The following is a 20424-nucleotide window of genomic DNA, read 5'->3' as shown; positions in this document are numbered from 1 at the left end:
ATTAATGACTCACAACTCAAACCAAGCTTAAGGACTCATGTAAATCTAAATTAATTGCATATCTGAACAGAGCTCCATATAGAGCTTATGCATGAACAAGGTGGACAATAAAACCTAAGCTAATAAGCCAATGAATCATCTTTGTTACTCTCAGTGAAGAATTTACTAGCACGAATTCCAGAGAATTAAAAAAACTAAGATGGATTTGATGACTCCTTCTGCCCCTCAGAGTCCTTTTCACACAAAGCTACTAAAGTAAGAGTAGGCTACTTTCACTGTTGAGCAATACTGAGCAAACACATATGTTGTCTATGTACTAAATAACTGCCTTTCTCCTGTAAGAACATTTCTCAAAGCAGCAGCAATGGCCATTTGTGCCCTAGAAAAACGCATTGTCACTCATGAGTGAGCCTGGTTTTTGCCAAATCACGACACAGCTTGATCTGGTTAGCAGAAATCTAGTTAGAAAGATGCAGTGTTAGAAGGTCTGCTCTTTAAACCTCTCTCTACAGAAAACGTGCAACCTGAGGGCATACCTTCACTGGTTTCATCTAAGCAATGCAGAATGAGATGTATACACTGTACGTGTCTTAGTGTTACAAGTACTTAAATTATGTTTTAAGGCAAATAATCTAATTTAAGTAAAAATGAGGAGATACATTACATAAAAATTAGGATGACTTTTCACTTTGGCTTTACGAAAGAACTCATACAGGAGCTTCCTGACCACTTAACTGCTACCAAATTGAACTGCTTTAAGGGAAGACAAAATACAATAAAAATATCCAGTGATTCCAAAGATCAGTCATTAGCACTGCTATCTAAGGAAGGAGTTTTAGGCATAGGAAAAGTTTTCTCCTGTGACCCTTAAGATATGCTCCTGTTTAGCACTCTGATTGTGGGGAGATAGCTGAAATAGCATTTAAGTGGTTTCTGAACAACTCCTACAGAACCCAGCCCTCTTTAAAAGGGGAGATTGGGCCAATCTGCTGCGACCTGTGCTCAGAAGCAAGGTACACTACTATGAACAAATCTGGACATGTTGACATTTCAGTGGCATGAAACTGCCCAGCAAGCCTTTCCACTGTGGAGCAGAACAGAATCATAGACTAGTTTGGGTTGGACAGGACCTTAAGATCATCCAGTTCCAACCCCCCTGCCATGGGCAGGGAAAACTCACACTAGACCATGTTGCTCAAGGCTCTGTCCAGCTTGGCCCTTGGACACTGCCAGGGATGAAGAATTTACCACTTCCCTGAGAAAGCTGTGCCAGTGTGTTAACACCATAGAATCTCAGCACCACCTAGGTTGGAAAAGACCTTTAAGATCATCAAGTCCAACTGTCACCCCAGGACTGGCAAGTGGTGCCAGTACAGTGGCATATGGGGCTACTTGAAAAAACAGGTATCTTACCACCCTCACAGTAAAGAACTTCTTCCTTATATCTAACCTGAACTTTCCCTAAGTTTGAACCCATTACCTATTGTCCTATCACTACAATCCCTGATGAAGAGAATATTTTATGTTTTGAGGAGTAAATTAACCCCAGTAATTTCAGACACTTGGATCCACACAATGAACATTAGAAAACTAAAGGATTTAATCATGCTTCTCTAACATTGCATCTGGCTAGTATGGGAACCTGACCAGAGATGGGACAAGAACATTTAAGCAGCAAAGTTGTCTCATCAACCCTTGCTCTGGCAGAACCCCTCAAGCTACATCTTGACAGAGTTTTCTAAGCCACCTCAGAATTTGTGGGCCAGGAAGCCACAATGGCCTCGCTGGCTTGGCAGCATGAAACTCCTAGGCAGGATCTTTCTTCCTGTGTCCAGTTCTGCAACAGGCTTTGGACATTTATATGACCTTCTTCCTTTGGTGACAAAGGATTCTGGGACTAGTTGCTCTACTTCAGAAAAATGTCTCACATAAAAATGTCCTTAATTCAGCAGTTTTAGTCACCTAAAATTACTGAAGGCATCAAAACCAAGAACAGCATTTCCTTTGGCTATTCCAGAGAGTCCCTCTACCCATTTAAGGATGACATTCTTACAGACATAACTGCTGTTTGCTCTAGTTACACAGAGATTTCAACAAAACCTCCACAGGAAAAGCAGAGAACTTTATACCAAGCTGCATGCATGCAGGAAACCTTATCATCTAGGAAGCAAAATCGGGGTCCCACCAGTGTTCTAAAGCAGGTTTTAAATAGACAGATGAATTTCAAAAGGTATTAAGTTTCTTTCCTAGAAAATAAATTGTCAGTAATTTTGAGTGTTATGAATGGCCTCAGGCCAAATAATTACAACTAAGAGTAGTGAAATAATAATACATGCAGAAGGCACTGCTTCTAGAATCAGGACTATAAAGAAAAGTTGCTATTATTAAATGGAAAGATTAATATGTTCAATTGTCTCATGTAAATAATAGAACCCAACTTCTCAGATTTGAAGAAACAGAAGACTAGAAGACACAGACTGCTCTTCTGCAGGAGCTCAAGACTTTTAGTCCCAGCTTCAGCATTCAGAAATCCTGAAACATCTAAACTTGGCTTATTGACCTTAGAAGGGTCCCTGTAAAAGGACACTGAGCTGGATAGTCTTTAGAAACTGATTGCAAACTATGGTTTCTGGGATGGATTGGTTCACAGCAACAACAGTTCAGTCTCATGAAATATACAAATCCCAAATGGAAGGCATAGTATCTGATAACTTAGAGGACTACAGAGGCCATTACTGATCACGCAGTGGCATCAGAAGCTCTGACAATGGCATCAGATGCTCTGACAATGGCAAAGGCTGCGCAAAAACATGGTGGTATGTCTTTATTCTGGGTAATATTTTATTCTTTTTAGGGGGCATTAGTTTCGTATATTCAAAATAAAAACCCCTTTTCTGTTATCCAAGGCTTAGAACTATTTACTTTACACATACCTGTCATGACACTAGGATGGCCTATGTCATAATGCATCCATACTGTACAGGCATATATAAAGAAGACAGAAGTAAGCAAGTTCTTTCCAGAACTAAGCTGTTCTGGAAAGGCAGATGAATCCAGACGCATGCCTTTTCTTTTACCAGGACATTTTTGTTTCCATTTAGCCAAGTTATGAGAAGGCATTTAACAACAATAACCTATTTTCTTGGATATTGGTACCAGCAAGGCAATTGTCTGTGCAAGCAATTTAGCAAGCACAAAGTCCACCAATGAAAGGCATTATGAAGAATTAAGCTGAGCATGGAGGTAGAAGCTCGTGCAGCTTCTTCTCAGTGAGGTTTTGTGAAATCCTCAAGATGTCAGAAATCTTAGACTATCTTAACATTATCTAGAAGGAATGCAGATAGCCCAAGTTTGCAGTTCATCTGAAGAGGCCAAAGATTTGTGGCCTGGGATGTGACAGCATCTGTTTGGAACAGTTTGGCACAGCATAAGCTGTTCCTATTCAGTTGGCAGCAGAGCAAACTGAATTGCCTTTAAAGGTCTCCTGTAAGATAAAGAGTGGAGTAAATCTAACCTCAGCTGATATTGGAAGTCTTCCAAAACTCTCATTCATACTGATAGTCGCAAATTGCTGAAGACCAATGGGAGTCATGAAACTTCCTAAACTTGTGCTAACATATTTTTTCCTTAGCATTGTTTTAAGCAAACTGAACTAAATACTTGGACCCAGGAGGAAAAGTAATTAAACTCTCCTCAGAAGACAATAAATATCTCAGGTAAATGTACCAGTTCATGTAGTGGGATTATTTACAAAACATACTATGTTCTGTACTATGATGTACCCTGTAGGAGCTTGGTAACAGATGCAACAGAGCTGAAAACAGGTGAATATATAGTGCCCACAGGAGGATATAAAGTTCCTTACCCTTCCCTGGAGCAAGTACTTCCCTAAAAGGCATCTTCATTTAATAACTCTCAATTGTTTCTTGAGTATTAATCCTCTGCATATTTATACACTGTAAGGGCCAAGTCCTTCTGCAGTAAAATTCCTTTAACTTGCATCTACACAACAGCACTTGACAAAGACTGACTGGAAAACCGTTCCATTTTGTTACACCATTTGAGCCTGCAGTATTTGTTTTGTTCTGTACTAGAATGAAAAATAAGATTAAATCTTTCCATCCTTCTCATTATTCAGCATGGCTGCCAAAATTGTTTTAACTGTCAAACTCTCTCATCAAAACAATGACACCAGACAAGTTTTGTTTCCTGAGCTGTTCCATTTTACAGCAACTTTTAAAATTAATTTTGTTCTACAGTGTAATGAAAACAGAATCTTTTATTACAAAATAGAATTCTATTCATGTACATTTTTAGACTGCGAAGGCTGATTTCAATATGACTATCTCCAGTTTTGATAAAGCCTATTTTTGACCACCAACCTTTCTGAGGGTGTTTTGTCAAAATCTATACACCTCCACAAAAACACCACCTTTAATTGTATGTTTCCATAAAAAACAAAAAGGCTTCCTTAAAAACACTCCTGACTAGCATTATCTCTGAACCTGTTTTCTTCATTGGCACTGACTACTAACAAGCCTTTGCTCCACATGCTGCACATCTCCCAGTAGCTTGTACACTTCTTGGGTGGAAACAGTCCTTGCCATAAACATTATGTCTGTGACACTAAGATTTCTGTTTTCACATCAAGCTAGACTTAAGACTTATGATTTTTCTACCCTAGGTATTTACTATAATCCTTAACACATTTACTACCTCAACTACTCCTTGTCCCCAGCACTGCCCTCTTTAAATTGTTGTCTTTTCCCTGAAGACAATGATGAGCAAGTCTAAAATGGGGACAGTAGAAAGGTGTAAGATAATAGAAAGGTAAAAGGTATTCAAGACCTATTGAGAGATAACATAAAAGTTATTTAGCAACAGAATAGCTATTTCTTGAATGAAATTCATGCCATTGGGGTAAGTAATAGAAGACAGTTTTGAGTAATTATGCACATGCACACACATATTTTTAATATATATTTAAAAGTATATAGGACATAAAACTATGTGATATAATTACATAGAATACAATATAAATATACACACTCAGTTCCAATTTAAAGTGGACCTTCTCTTTGCATCATGACATCATCAGCACTTCAAGTAGTTTACCAGCAACAACCCCTACTTCATAGGTCTACATTCCACACACTTCTAGCAAAGCATTAATTCACAGAAATGCTTAAAATTTGCTTTAACTTCACTGCTTCCTGGCTAAATTAATTTCACTTCTCTCTACTTCAGCTTGTTCATTGTGATGTTTTATTATCCCACAGCAGTTCTTAATATCTTGGCTTATGTACTTTGTGTTGGAAGTGACAGGAGAGGAATCTGTTTCATTTACACCTAGAAAACCCAAGAATCCTTTTGTCTCTGCTACAGCCAATTGCCTACTAAGGCAGGAAGTACTGTGAACATTACACAATTTCCCAAGGATTCTGACATCACAGTCCTAGGAAAAAAAAATAAACCAAAGAAAAAAGTCCAGGTACCATATAAATAATTATAAACCAATGCAATATTCTATTCTAGCCAATAACCTTTTAGTTCTCAAAATGAGCTGTATAAAGAATGAACTAATTTAAGATTTATATGGAAGCACTCAGCTGAACTGGATTTTAATGGCAAACTGTGCATATTATATTTGCCAGTGGAAGGATTTAATTTGAGGGTCTCTTTTGTTTGTTAGTTGAAACTGCACAATCAGATTGGTGCCTCAATATGCCTGGTGATACGGGTTGGCTGTTATGTACCTTGACTCAGGCAGTAAAACTGGCACTTCTGCTTTTATCAGGCCAGAAGTTTGAAGTATCTGAGTTGATACTACCTCCCTTTTAGCAAGGAGGTAAAATAAAGGGAGGTTTTATGAGAACCATTTGCCATGCAGATCTGGAAGCAAGTCAACAGGAGAATCAAACAGATCCTCTGTTCAGCTAGTGATGACAAGAAGCAGAACAATTTGTAATCAAAATACTATACTCTCTTCTGTTTAAATATTAATAGTTCCAGCATGTTATACCAAGCTAATGTTTACTTGCTTGTCACATGCAAAAATCAAACAGAGATAATTCAGTGCAATCAGATGGGTAACAAGATCCTATATAGCCTGATTTAAAAGCCATCACTATTTCATATGTAAGGAATAAGAGCAAGTAAAATAAGAGCAAGACAACATGGAGTCATGGAAATCAGCCAGGTTGGAAAACACCTTTAAGACCATCAAGTCCAGCTGTCCAACAGCACTGCCAAGGCCATCACTAACCCATGGTGCTGAGGGCCTCACCTGCACGGTTTAGGAACACTTCAAGAGACGGTGACTCCACCACTGCCCTGGGCAGTCTGTTCCAATGCCTGACCACCTTTTGGGGGAAGGAATTATTCTTAATATCCAGCCTAAACCTCTCCTGGCACAGCTTAAGGCTGTTTGCTCTTGTCCTACCCCTTGTTCCTTGGGACATGTGACCTGCACAGGCCAGCAGAGATAAGAACAATAACAGATTATTTTTCTTTTAATTGGCAAGAAAAGTATCACTAACATGGCATTGGACATGGAAACAGCAGAAGAGTCAATTAAGATGTAGGAAAACTAGGGCCAAGTAGTGATTATTCTGCTTTATATTTGGAACACCAACAGCTAATACTGCTTGTTGTACTGCTTGGTTGTACTGTTTCCTTCATAAGTGGTTATCTCCAACTGTATCAATAGAACCTTGCAAATAAGCAGGTTTTAAATCACTGTCATCCCTATATATACACATGTATATTTACTTCTGTAGCATTCACTATGGTCTCTTGGGAAACTAGATTGTATTTACACTTGAAAAGCAAGTCTGAAATCTTCACACCCAACCAGAAAATTTAGCTTTCAGACAAGTGATGTAACTCCCATTTAAAACCTCTTGTAAGCCAGAACAGTGTAAACCTTAAAAGTGTAAGCCTAAAATACCAGGCATTTACACAGCCCTTGCCAGCCATGACTGTGAAGAACAGAAAGCATTTGTTTTTATGCATATACCTTCATATATACAAGGATACAAAATTCTACCATGCTTAGGAGCTTTTCTAACTTATGTTCACCTGTATCTGTCCTCAAGGATCTCAGGAGTGCAGCGCATGCTGCTCTTGCTGCCTCCCAGCCTCAAAATGTAGATGTAGTTAGCTATCTACCCAGCTGGAATATATTTTATGATTTATTTACCATTAAGAATGATTTATTCTGCTCCAGTCCCACAGAATTCCAGGATGAGAATGGGCCATGATTTGTATTTGGCACCTGATTTGATTGTATTTTTCAGCTTGACAACTACAGGTAAGAGCTTTGCTGTGAGAAACCAGAATTAATATCTTAATTCTTGACAGGGAGTGGAATATAGATTCATGATTTTGATTGCAATTAAGCCTTCTTGGTAACACAGAATGGCTTGTCCTGGAGAGGAGTCAGAGCAGTGTGGAAGGACGCTGCTATTATAGGACTTCAGTTTTGCTGGCTTCACAAGCACAAGGACACATTTTGAAGGCAGCAATCTGGGATCTACATCCAAACAAAACTGCTCTTGTGTCTGCCACTTGGGACTTCTTCAGCCTTTCACGACCCCTCATCCCAAGCATCTCAGTTTATCCAAGAGCCACATGTCCCTCCCTTAAATCCCCCCCTCTTTCATGACCATGCCCCTTATTCAGCCATGCATTTTCAGCAATGCCAGCTGTAACTTCCAGCTTTTTCACATGAAGGGGCCACATGAAGCTCCATCCTCTTTCACAGCCTTTCCTCACCATGGTACTGCTCTGCAGGTCAAGCTTGTTCCCTTACAAGGATGGGACAAGATTTCTTCTGAAAATTTCCCGAGTAACCTAAAAGCAATTCTCCTGACCCTGTCATATGAATCTAACAAAGCTGGAAAACAGCTGCTGAAAGCACAAACACACAAAAACGCAGCCTGCCATCCATACAGCCCCTGGACTCAACCTCACCACAATTTTCAAGGAAGAAAAAATTAAAGTAATAAAAAAAAAAATCAGCCTCACAAAGAAATCCAGAATGGGAAATTTAGGCTTTAACAGATTTTCCAAAATCCAAAGTTTGGAAGTTAAAACACTATCGTATTTAGTAGTGGTAAAGCACCTGAATTACAGATGACATTATCAACCTTAACAGAAAGCTGCCAAAACAAACAGGTACATAAACAATAAAAGATACATACCTTGCTTATAAAATGGATATATTTTATTCAAAATACTGTAGAATCATAGAATGGTTAGGGTGGGAAAGGACCTTAAGATCATCCAGTTCCAGCCCCCTGCCGTGGGCAGGGACGCCTCATACTAGACCATGTCACCCAAGGCTCTGGCCAACCTGGCCTTGAACACTGTCAGGGATGGAGCATTTACCACTTCTCTGGGCACCCTGTGCCAGTGTCTCAGCACCCTCACAGTAAATAACTTCTTCTCTACATCTAACCTGAACTCCCCTTGTTTCAGTTTGAACCCATCACCCCTTGTCCTATTACTACAATCCCTGATTTTAGTTTTTGTCTGTTGGAAAAACTGTCCATGATAATTTAATGATGAGATTTATTGATACAGAGATGTACCATTTTCCCTTCCATACACAAAGGAAAAAGAATCATTTCCATGGCATCTTTAGGAGAAAATCACCCCAAAATAATTTAATTCAGCGCTGGAATTAGCACAAAATTACCTCTCAGAACTCCTACTCCCATCAGGTCACCTAAGAGACATAAAAGGTGTTAGATTATCTCTTCCTCCTGGATTTGGAAATCTTTTAGCTACATGTTCATAAACCCTGCCCTGATCCTCTCCACTTTGTACAATACAAGTGATAATGAAATACAACACAGTAAGATGATAGAAACCGTGAAGGGAACTAATTTAGAGTAGGCAACAGGTATATAATATATAATTAGCCCGCAATATACCGAGAGCAGTTGGCTAAAGTTTGTTGTCTTGCAGGCACTGCAGACTGCTGCACTGAAATATATTAAAACCTCCTGCTTTTCAGTAGATTCAGTGTGCAAGTCCAGTGACATGGGTAACAGTGTTACTATTAATATCACTAATAACCACATTACTATGCATGTCATCATCCCCAAACTGACACACATGTACACGTCATATGTTCAAAGATCATTAAATGTCGGGAATCTCATTTACAGTCTGCCTAAAAAAGAATATGCGCTTGTGGAAATGCCAGCATGTTGAATCCTACCACAGAGAAAAGAATTGGTATGTGGTGAAGACAGAAATGCTCTCAGAAGAACATTTCACAACCTTGTTTCCTTTGCTAACCTCAGATTTGCTTCTCTTTGCTGCAGTGAAAACTCTGAAAGCACAAGCTGCACATGTACTTTAGGTGAATGCTCAGGAGCAAACTCTGCCCAGAGAGGCAGGATCTTAATGCTTGTGGCAACACGATCAATCTTCTAATTTGCTACAGCCAGAACGGAAACTGAGTCCAAGCAAAAGGTCAGAACAGGCATTTTATATTCTCTGTTAAAGGAGGGAAGGAAAAAAATGTCCTTGAGGAGTAAAGTAAGTAGCTAATGAGACACAGCACTGACAGCTGGAATTTAATAGGTATCCACTTCACAAGCAAAACTGCTCTTAGTAATTAAATACAGGTATCATACAAAGCTGCTGCTCAGAGCTAGATTTCAAAATCCTTCTGTCAGTAGGACTGAAGAGGTTTTATATACCAGGTAATATAAGGGTGAGTTTGCCTGGGAGGCTAGTCCTAAATGAAGAGGGTTAATTGCATAAAATTCACAGTCATGTCAGTGGTAAATAATTCCAAAGGGACTTGTTCAGATAGTAGTCTGGCATTACTGAAAAACAGACTACAACTAAAGAGACCTGTTATACAGTCGACCAAAGCCTGAGACACATAAAAAGTTTATTAGTCATTGCAGAACTAAAATGCAAACAAGATCTTTTTAGAGGGATCCAAAATTCTTTATGCTCCAGGTCTGTAGGGCCATAAAACTACCTGAGAAAATTTTAAACAATCTTCTAATTAATCACAGGATTTTATAAGTTCTCACAAGCTGTAAGTAAAACACTAACAAAGTAGGAGGAAGTACTCTTTGCATAAGCATGGTTGCTAATGCTGTTGACATGCCGCACTAGGTGAACCTGGGTAGAATTTAATATCAAACTGAGATTATAATGGATACAAGCATACAGAGATGGGGTTTCATTTATAGGACCGCATTCTTATAAACAAAGGTGTAAGTCTCTCAATTCCTAGGAGCATCTGAGCAGGATCTAATTGTTTTTCTGTAATTTGTGACACCACCATCAAAATATGACCACATAATATATAGAATCACAGAATGGTTTGGGTTGAAAAGGACCTTAGAATCATCAAGTTCCAACCTCCTGCCATAGGCAGGGATGCCTCATGCTAGACCGTGCCATCAAAGGCTCTGTCCAACCTGGCCTTAAACCTGGCCAGGGATGGAGCATTTACCACTTCTCTGGGCATCCTGTGCCAGTGCCTCACCACCCTCACAGTGAAGAACTTCTTCCTTATATCCAACCTGAACTTCCCCCGTTTCTGTCTGAACCCATTATCCCTTGCATTATTCCTACAGTCCCTAATGAAGAGTCCCTCTCCAACATCCTTGTAGGCCCCCTTCAGATACTGGAAGCTGCTCCGAGGTCTCCACACAGCCTCTCTTCTCCATGCTGAACAGCCCCAACTTTCTCATTCTTTACATAATAAAACCCATACCCCTGGAAAGACATCTTCACCTTTACTTGATCAGCAGTCCAAAAGAACATTGCTGGTATCACAAAAAGAAACCAGCTGAAGTACCCAGATGGTTGAGTGTTTTTATCAGCTACATCCATTTACTCAGGTATGCATAACAATCACAGCTGCATGTACTTCAGAGTAAAAGAACAGTGACTTTGCAATACATATTTTCACCTACCTCATAGTACATAGGCATATCCATCACCTTTTTTCCCTTCTGATTCCCTGAATCTCTGATCTGCAAGAAAATAAAGCATTCTACTGTGAGAAGACTGGAAGTTTACACAAATTATTGTATTCATTATGCCCTCTTACAAACACTACACTCGCACTCCAAAACACGAGGAATCATCTTACAGTACCCCTGTACCTTAGCGAGGGAGTTTTTGTGCTCAGCAGCTTGAAGAAGTCTGCAACAAAACCTCACTATTTACAAGGAACAGACCAACTTAGACAGTAAACTTTTTATTTTTTATCTCCTATGAACTACTGTAACTTTTAAACCTTCCACAGAGTATTCAATTGAATACAAAATGTCTAGTTACCACAGACTGAAGAAGTGAGTATAGAGAAGTGAGATTCAGGGTTTGGTTTGTTATCAAATGTTCTTTTCTTGGAATACCTGTGTGAGAATGTCTTCATGTGTTACCACGCTGAAGAGCTTCCTCTGTGGCACCCGCACAGCAAGAGACAGGGCCTTGGTGTGGATTTCATCCTCTATTCTGTTCCCAACAACAAAAGCAATGCTAGGCTTCCAGTCATCCTGTTTTCCAAAATAAAATATTTCAGGTGTTAAACCTCAAGCAGACAAAACTGCTTCTCTGCAGTTTCAAGTTTCATCCTGTAGAGATGGTTACTGCATTTAAGACATATTAAACATCACCGTATTAATCACACTGAAATAAAATGCATAAAACCTGAAAAAGCACGCACTGCATTGTCCCAATCATTTCTGCCATCAGGTGGCAGCATTATCCTATGAAAACCACAAATGCCAACTAACAACCTCGGCAAACCCCACCGGCTGCGTACGCATCACACAAATAGAAAGTAACTTTTAAATGTCATTTGCAGATTTGACAGCTCAGTAAGCAAACAAGTGAATTTTCAAAATATGCATTATTGCCATTGAACATTATTGTGATTATTTGCTGTAGAAAAATAGTAACAAAAATAATAATAGTAATAGCAGTAGTAGTAATAATCCCAGCTCCCTCATGCAGAGAATCAGACAACACACACATCCTAACTCCTAAAAACCATAGCATTATTTATATGATGCTTTATGAGGCTATAATTATGCATAACACAGTTCTTGGACATTTTCACCAACTATTCTGAACTAAGAAAAATAATTTTTTCAAAGGCAAATTGTATTTCACTATAGGAATTGACACGTTAAAACCACCAGAAGCTGTCAAAAATTTGCAGTAAAATAGACAAATTTTAATGAAAATTATCTGATTTTAGCATTACAGAAATGCAAAATAAGAGATTAGAATACATCATTTAATGGTGTCCATCTGCAAAACCTTCAAAATTATGTTATTGCAGTAACTTTTCCTGGCTATTCTTCTCCATTTCTTATGTTTGAGCCTACTGTAATCCCTTTCACAAAGTGAGTGGCTATCTCCAGCACATCTACATCTGACTTCAGAGTATTCTTTAACAGCATCAGTGTCAGCTGAACCGTAAGCACTTCTAAGGTTTGTACTCTACATCAAATCACGTGTAAACTGCAAGCTACCAATAAAACTACATAAAGGTGAATACAGAAAGTGATTGAGTAGCTCCAGGGAGTCTCAAGGTGGTGTCACACTGACCAGGACCAGGCTAAGCAGATTCACATACTACTTAGCAGGGAAAGATTTGAAAGAGAAGTTTCATAGAGGGTGCTAACTCTAGGATTTTGATGGAAATATTTTCATATGTGTAATACGCACAAAGTCCTTATGAAAAAGAGGAACAAACCCTGAGTTGATGGCAAAGAGAGGGAAAGGCTGGTTCCAAAACAAAATCAGATGTAAATGGCAGGAGAAATTTCTTTTTCCAGTTTTACTATACCCTTCTTTCTGCATTCCTTCTCTTAGGTGAAAAAAGTCCTTCCTAAATGTTTGCAATTTGAGTCCCTGATGACTTGGGATAAGAGAAAGCAACAGTTGTCGTAAGTTTCAAACTAGTAAATGCTTGCATGGAGGGAAACTGTCATACTCTTAAGATATCAAAGCATAACATCACGTGTAGATGACATGACATAGTTGTACATACACGGAAAAGATCACCTGCATCACTAAGGGTAATCTTCTGAAACTGCAAGTAGCCACTGAGCAGGTATTTAATCCAAAACGGCTCCATAATTCCATACATAAACTTCCTTAATGTTTTATAGCAGCATAAAAGAAACTTTCAACTTTTTAAATGCAGGACAGTGCAAGCAGATTGCTGACTCTTTAGAAGCATGCAAACATGATGGAATTCATGACAGTGTCCCACTGACCTGAGGCAGCAAGCACTGCTCAATGGAAAAGTGGCTGCAGTAATGGTCTGTATAGGGACTACCCAATGAATTTTTTCCCCTCCTTCTATGTGTGTGGGGACCACGACAATACCTTCTCCTCAAAGTTGCCAAGATAGCTACTGGTGCACAGCACTATGAAACAACTAGACATTATGATATTATCATCAAAACACATGCACAGGAGTTGCAATTGAAGTTGTCATATACAACAAATTCATGTTAGAGTTGTCATTGTATATTTGCCAAGAACTGGACAGAATCCTTGAACAGAGAGCATTTGCTTGTGTACAAATGCACAATTCTCCACACTTTCAGAACTGAGATTGAAATGTCCCCTTGTGGCAGTGTCCTGGTGTTCCTATGGGTCACCACCAGAGACCTTTGAACAGTCATCCACCTATGACATGAGCTAATGGAGCAACTGATACCACTATGCTTCAGTGAGGACCACCAAGAAGGGAACTGGGCCCAGGAAGTCCTACAGACAGATGCCGACAGCACAAGAGCAGCAAGACTCAGGAATGTCAGGTTCTAATCTAAATGCTAGAAATATTGTCCAACAGCAATATAGAGCCTGCCTCCACAATTTCCTGCAGTTCTTCAGATATACAAAAAAATCTCCATCAGAGCATGCTAAAACTTATGCTTTATGCCTTCTTCAGTTTCTCCTTAAAACATGCTGGTATCTTGGTACCCACAAATTAAACCTGCTGGCACTGATTAACACTACCCTGCAACATTTGTGAAACCTGAATTCCTTATAGTCCTGTCTCTTCTTGGTCTTTCTATCCCTAAATCACAAATGTCCCTATCTCATTTCTCTTTCCATTTCCACTTTGTTCCTCATCCGGGTCCCATCACTTCTCGTAATGCTTCCTGCATCTGTGCATGCCTTGATCCCCTAGTTCTCGCCCTCAGTCTCCTTGCCCAGCTAATGCCTAGTTTTAGAATCTAATCTCACTTCCTGCTTCCTCCATCTCCAGGTTCCTTCTCCAAATCCTTATTCTCTAGCCCCTCTAATACTTCCCAAGGACTTCAGAATTATGTTTGAGCAAGAAGACTCTTCTTCACGTTATTTATGCAGTCCTTGGAAAGGCATTACAGGCAATGGAGAGAGAATTTTCCTGATTTCCCTAGCTGCAAAATAAGGGAAAATGTATTTTTTATTAAAAAGGTAGAGCACCTGGGAAATGGAGCTACAGAAATACCAAAACCAGCTACACATCAGAGAACAATCCAGAATTCCTACTCATCTGTTTCTACACTATGAAGCCCTTTAAGAAGAGCTGAATATTGAGAACAGCAACTGAAGTCACTAAGCACAGTGAATGTGCAGTGTTAGTATATAGTTTAAAGTGTTTAATCGACTATGCTCTTTTCTGACCTTAAAAATTTATTATCTTTGCAATATTGCCCTCATATTATCAATATTGTAACAGTATCCTTAATGTTCAAGGCACTGAAAGGCTAGAGAAGAAACAGACCCTGCTTCTACAGCTCACCACCTAAAATCACAACATAAAAATGAGAAGAAAAAGTAGTAAAACGTATATGGTTACTTTAAAAATATTTTCTCCCTCAATATACAACTGCTCCTCTACTTAGTTTAATTCTTTCAAATGTTATTGTAGAAGTGAGACCTGAGAAAGGATCTGAAAGAGGATAGATTAGTAACCCTAAGGCTACCTCAATTGAAGTTACCAGCTTAAAGAACATAGAAATAACTACTGAAAAGCATGGAAACAGCCTAAGGAGGCTGCCATCCAGAGTATAGCCCAAGCACTATGTACTGTGAAAAATGACAACCAAAACGCGGGAGCGGACAGCCCACAGAATCAACAAGGCTGATTCAAGCACCAATGGGGTTAAAAATGAAGCTGGAAACATGGTGTTGGTAACTGAACACTCGTTAAACAATCTGCACCCAGCTCTACTTAAGTGGAGGCCAGACCCCTCTTATTGTAAAACATCCAGTGACAATCACTGTCACACTTGACACTGTCCCCACCACATTTTAAAACTCTTAGCCATGGGAAGAGTTGAAATGCACTGAAGTCTTCCCCTGTGTTAGAAATAACCACCTATGTGGGAAGCTTGTATGCCCCTCAAGTGAAGAGACTCCAATCCCAGCAAGAGCCCCCCTAACTCTGAAAGCTCCAAGTAAGCAGCTAGCAGTTTTCCAAACTCCTCGTTTCCACAAACACACAAGGCATTTCATCTTCTCCTGACTTAGCTGTCAAAGCTCCATTGCGTCCCTCTGTAATGTGATTTTTCCCAACTGTTAAAAACCAGTACACACAGCCTACATATCTTATTTGCCACAGAGCTATTGGAATATCAAGGGGATGATAAAAAAGAAATCCAGCTTCACATTGGAGAAGAAAAAAAAAACCAAAAAACAAAAACAGTAGCTTACAAAATCTTGTTTCCTTTTTAAGCACATCTCTTTTTCTCTGCTTCATTTCTTAGCACAAAAAGGCAGCAGCTCTAGACAAGGCATTTGAACAAGTCAGCTATATTGTTTATTTCTGCAGTACCAGTTTCTAGATCTCTGCCCACGAAAAGCATCAAGCAGCCGTCAAACACCCCCCCCCTGCCATTTCCAAGCAATCTAAGTAACCATCATTTTGCAGCATAACTTATGCTTATAGTATTTAACGGTGAGGTTTTGTTTGGCTTTTTGTTGGTTAGTTTCTGCTTGGTTTGTTCTGTTTGGTTTGTTTTTTCCTTAGGCTCACAACTAATAGCTTAATTTTACTGCAGCACAATTTCAAATGTCACTGTAACAGCTAAAGAGAAACAGTTGAATACTGAATCTCTAAGCATCTCAGCATCAAACAGCAAGAGGTTTTTTAAATCTCCTGATTGTTTCCTTAGAAATCATGAAATTAATTAGTGATTTCTGAGCACTAAGGACTATATTACATCTAGCACTCATTGCTTTTGACAATGGGGGGAGCTTGCAAATCAGTAAACCATAGAATCATAGAATGGTTAGGGCTGGAAAGGACCTTAAGATCATTGCTGGGAGAGGCTGCTCATCAGGGATTCTGTAGCTGTAACATAGTGACTGTGTAGGGCATCACTGCCCAGAAACCTGCAAGTCCACACACCCAGATTACTAATGGATTCTGATTTTAAGACACTGACCTTTTGCTGTATAATCTGGGCAGGTTAAAGAATATGAAAGCTCAGTTGAATATTAATTTCAGCAGTATGAATAGTTATGAAAAGTGAAGCCACTCCACTCAGTACATTTTTAATGATTTTACAAGGTTAAATTTCAGTTCAATTTGAAGGCCCTAAAATGCCAGTAAACTGACAGAAACTATACAGATGGAAGGTCCGAGCAGAATGTGGCTTCCAAGTGCTATGAATAGTTACACTAGCTAATAAGAATACATGATAAATAGCAGTTATTTTAATTAATGGCTGTATTTGCCCAGAATTCAACTTTCCCTTAGCAGACATCACCCCTGAACTACATAAAACATGCAAAGTTTCAAACTAAGAATTTTAATTTACATTTTGTAACTTAATCTGCAGTGAAGCCAATCAAAATATCTTAATATCTGGAGGCAAATACAGCTTGCAGACCCATGTTCTTCTGTGTAGCACATTGCAAACAACACAATTTATATAAACTATAATGTGGGGCTCTGCAAAATCCATATTTCCTCTGTACATGGTTTTAAGCTGTCTGTTTGCCAGTTTTTACAGTGTGTTTAGTAAAAGCAATTATTTGGTTAGTAAATACCATTTAAATCATATTTTAGTTAGCATTCCCCTCCATAAAATCTTAACACCACTGGTAAAATGACTCCTTTTCATAGATCAGACTAATAAAATATTGCAAGTCATAAACACACATTAAAATGTGAAATTTCATTGCTTGGTCTATCTGGTACAATTTAAAACCAGTTCTAGTAAATTCCGTTTGACTCCACTAAAGCAAAAGAATATTCTCTAAATTGATACAAGTAAAAGATTTAAAATTTTTAGACATGAATTACAAGGAGAAATTTGTTTAATTGACAGGAGTTCCTGTCATCTCCCAAGTAATTTCAGATTCATATGGTGTATCACATACAATATCGAGCAGGAGTAAGAAATAACTGTATGCACTGTGTCTGATGATACCTAGAATTAAAGATGCTCAACACTCGCTTTTACAGGCTGCTTTCAGTTCCTGAGCTTTATATATTCAAGTTTAAATCTCATATGCTATGCAAGTACCAGGGCAGGGTAGGGTAGGGATAGTATGGTTGGACTATTTGCAGAACGAGATTTGATTTTTAACAACCATGTCTATCCTTTAATAAATCCCCCCCACCCCCCATGTTATTAAGTTATTAAGATATTAAATTCCCTCCGTGTTCAAGAGGAAGGAACTAAATTTGGCAGCACAACCATACTTGTGTCAAAGATGTGCTTTCACAGAGCATGTTTATTTATAAAAGTATACCCACATTTGGCCATACTTGATGAATCTCAAGTCACAGAATCCTTACTCATAACAGATTCGTTGGCATTTGTCAGCTTTGCACCGAGCTCCTGCCCATGACTGTAAGAGCTGAATAAGACTTTTCCTGCAATAAGAAATGTCAGTGGCTTCTCAGCATCAAAGAAGCTTGAGTTCAAGCTAACTACAGCAGGCAGACAGTTTTTCCCATGCTCGCAAGACTCTGCTGCTACAGTGAGATAGAGAAAGTGGAATTAGCTTAACTGGAACAGAAAACAGTTGAACAAGAGAATTAAGCAACCAAGGAATCCGAATTCAGTCCCCATGGGTACAGGCATTATGATAATCTTTAATTAGGTGATCACATTTCCCTCTCTCCCCCCTTACAGAATTCTTGCGCTATTCAGTGAACATTTCAACATTTCTTTCCATCTGCCTCAATGCATGGTCCTAAATAATCCTAATTCTGGCATTTTGAGCATTTTATCTACCTTTTAAAATACTTCAGTACAATGGTTTGCATTTACCAAATGTAATAAATTTCACACAGCAGCAGCAGGGCAAACAAAGCACTTTGTTCTACAAATTCACTGGTCAATATCCACAACCACAATAAACACCCCCATAAAGCAAAAATATCACTAATTGGCACCTTGCTATGCTAGCAAGCATGGGAGAAAGGTCAGGAACTAAGGAGGTGATGGAGACTAAACCTCCATCCCCTTCTCATGCTTCAGGGAGGCTCTCCTAAGGTAGGGGAGAGATTCATAAGCAAGAAATGGCTCAAGCACCTATGAACTCTACTGGAAAATCTACGTTCCAGGGAAAAGAAAGGAAACACCGGCCTTAGCACTTCAAAAAGTGATTTTCTTTGGCTAAACTTGTACTATACAGTTACTACCAAATGAAAGTAAAAGCAACTCGGTATTTAAGAGATGTCTGGACATCTGTGGCAACCAATTAGCCGGTTTAAAAGCCTTCTCCTGAACTCAGAGCTGCTTGTACTTCAATCAGAACTGCTGGCATGTTAAAAAAACAAGAAAAAAACAGCCAAAACCACAGCAACAACAAGAAAAAACAACTTCTTTTTGTTTAATATGGAATAACAGAACCCATGGCACAAGGAAGCCGTGGAAGTCATTTGTCTCACTTGCAGAAGCAGCCCTAGATAAACACACACGAGGTAAATATTATTGTTTGCTAAACTCCTACCCTATTTTGAAACCAAATTCTCTCTTGCAAGTCAGGATTTATTAGAATGACATTGCTTACACAGAACCTGGAAACCTAAACATGCCTTTAGATCCTTGCAGGCTGTAAAAGAAAATAAAGAAAAAGGGAAAAAGCGCCTTTTAGCTGCACACACACTCAAGCAGGAAAATTACAGCCTCCCATTTTCAACGCTACAGTTAATGCTGTGTCAGCACCTCCATCAAACCTCGCTGTTCAGCAGTTTATGAGAAGTTCACTCCGAGCCGAAACTTGGCACCCAGAGCCCCAGAAAGAGAAGCACCGAGGAGGGAAAGCAAGACACACATTGGGTCTGGTGTGCTCCGCTCCCCGGGGGCACCTCACCGGACCCCCAGCAGCTACACTGCGACCACCCCACCAGCAGACCGGCGAGAGCTGCCTCCGCCCTCATCCCCCCCGCCCCATCTTCAAGCCCCAGCGCTCGCCCGCCTTCACCTCCTCGAGGTGGGCGGACACCAGCGCGGCCTCCCAGTTCTTGCCCGCGGCCACTGCCGGGGCCACCGCTTCGGTCTTAGGCCGCTTCGGGCCCATGGCTGTGCGGTGCGGTACGGTACAGGCGGCAGGCAGGTCCCACGCGTCGCCCTAGCGACCGGCTCCCGCGGGGTGTCGCTTTCCGGCCGCGCCCTGGGAGCACCGACCGGAGGGACCGGTCGTTTGGTACCGGGTGAGCAGCTCCGCGGCAGAGCCTGTGCCCGACATGAGACCGCCGTAGCTTAGGGTTTATATAGAGGCGACAGGAGATGAACTGGTTTGCGGACATTGGCATCGTGGTGTGCGGCCCGGGCGAGAAGCTACGGCCGCCTCCGGCATGGCTGCCTAAAGGCGAGGCTCCGGTGGGGCTGCCCGGTCCCAGAGCCACCAAGTTCAATGTGACACCGAAAGGACTGCACGAAACCGGGCACCGGCGGCTATCGGTGTGCTCGGGGAGGTGCTGCCGCGGGCCTGGAGCATGACCCGAGCGCAGGTGTGGGCAGGCAGCCTGCTCCCAGGCCGAAATCACTCCCCAAACACTACCATATGTTACAGCGCCGGGACCAGAAAGGGAGAGGGAGGCACAGTTGGGAGAAAGCAGGAGAGCTGCCAAGATAAAGAATTCATTACAGAAGGAGTCATGTCGTGATCTCACACTGGAGACGAGTGAAATATTCTGTGTGATTTAACATTTGGTGAAAATACCCCAAACCACATGCTGCCCTTCCCCCAGCCCCTTCCACCGACCAGGGCTGCTTGGAGCCTTCAAATCTTTAGTTGAATTTTATCAGAGCCTTAAAGCCTTGTTGTGCAATGGATTGTTGCTTTAGTCAATTTCAGTGTGGGATGAAACTGAATGTGCTGAATAAAACACCTTTGGTTACACGGTTTTAGTGGAGAAGTAGGAATGTCATAGGGGACGTAACAGGCGAGTTTCACATCATC

General features: G+C 40.3%; 1 protein-coding gene across 1 annotated transcript in view; it reads right to left on the bottom strand.

Moving 5' to 3' along the window:
• Positions 1 to 19539, bottom strand: part of SPAG17 (sperm associated antigen 17) — an 83115-nt gene extending 63576 nt beyond the window's left edge. The window contains exons 1-3 of the mRNA XM_034059924.1: positions 19444 to 19539; positions 11400 to 11540; positions 10956 to 11015 (exon numbers count right to left, since the gene is read on the bottom strand). Of these exons, the coding sequence (XP_033915815.1) occupies positions 10956 to 11015; positions 11400 to 11540; positions 19444 to 19539 (297 nt within the window). The remainder of the gene's footprint in view (positions 1 to 10955; positions 11016 to 11399; positions 11541 to 19443) is intronic.
• Between the last annotated feature and the right edge of the window lie 885 nt (positions 19540 to 20424).

Source organism: Melopsittacus undulatus, chromosome 2 (assembly GCF_012275295.1).
Source record: "Melopsittacus undulatus isolate bMelUnd1 chromosome 2, bMelUnd1.mat.Z, whole genome shotgun sequence".
Lineage (NCBI taxonomy): Eukaryota > Metazoa > Chordata > Aves > Psittaciformes > Psittaculidae > Melopsittacus > Melopsittacus undulatus.
Note: the sequence above shows the minus strand (reverse complement) of the source record. Positions and strands in the feature narration are given on the sequence as shown.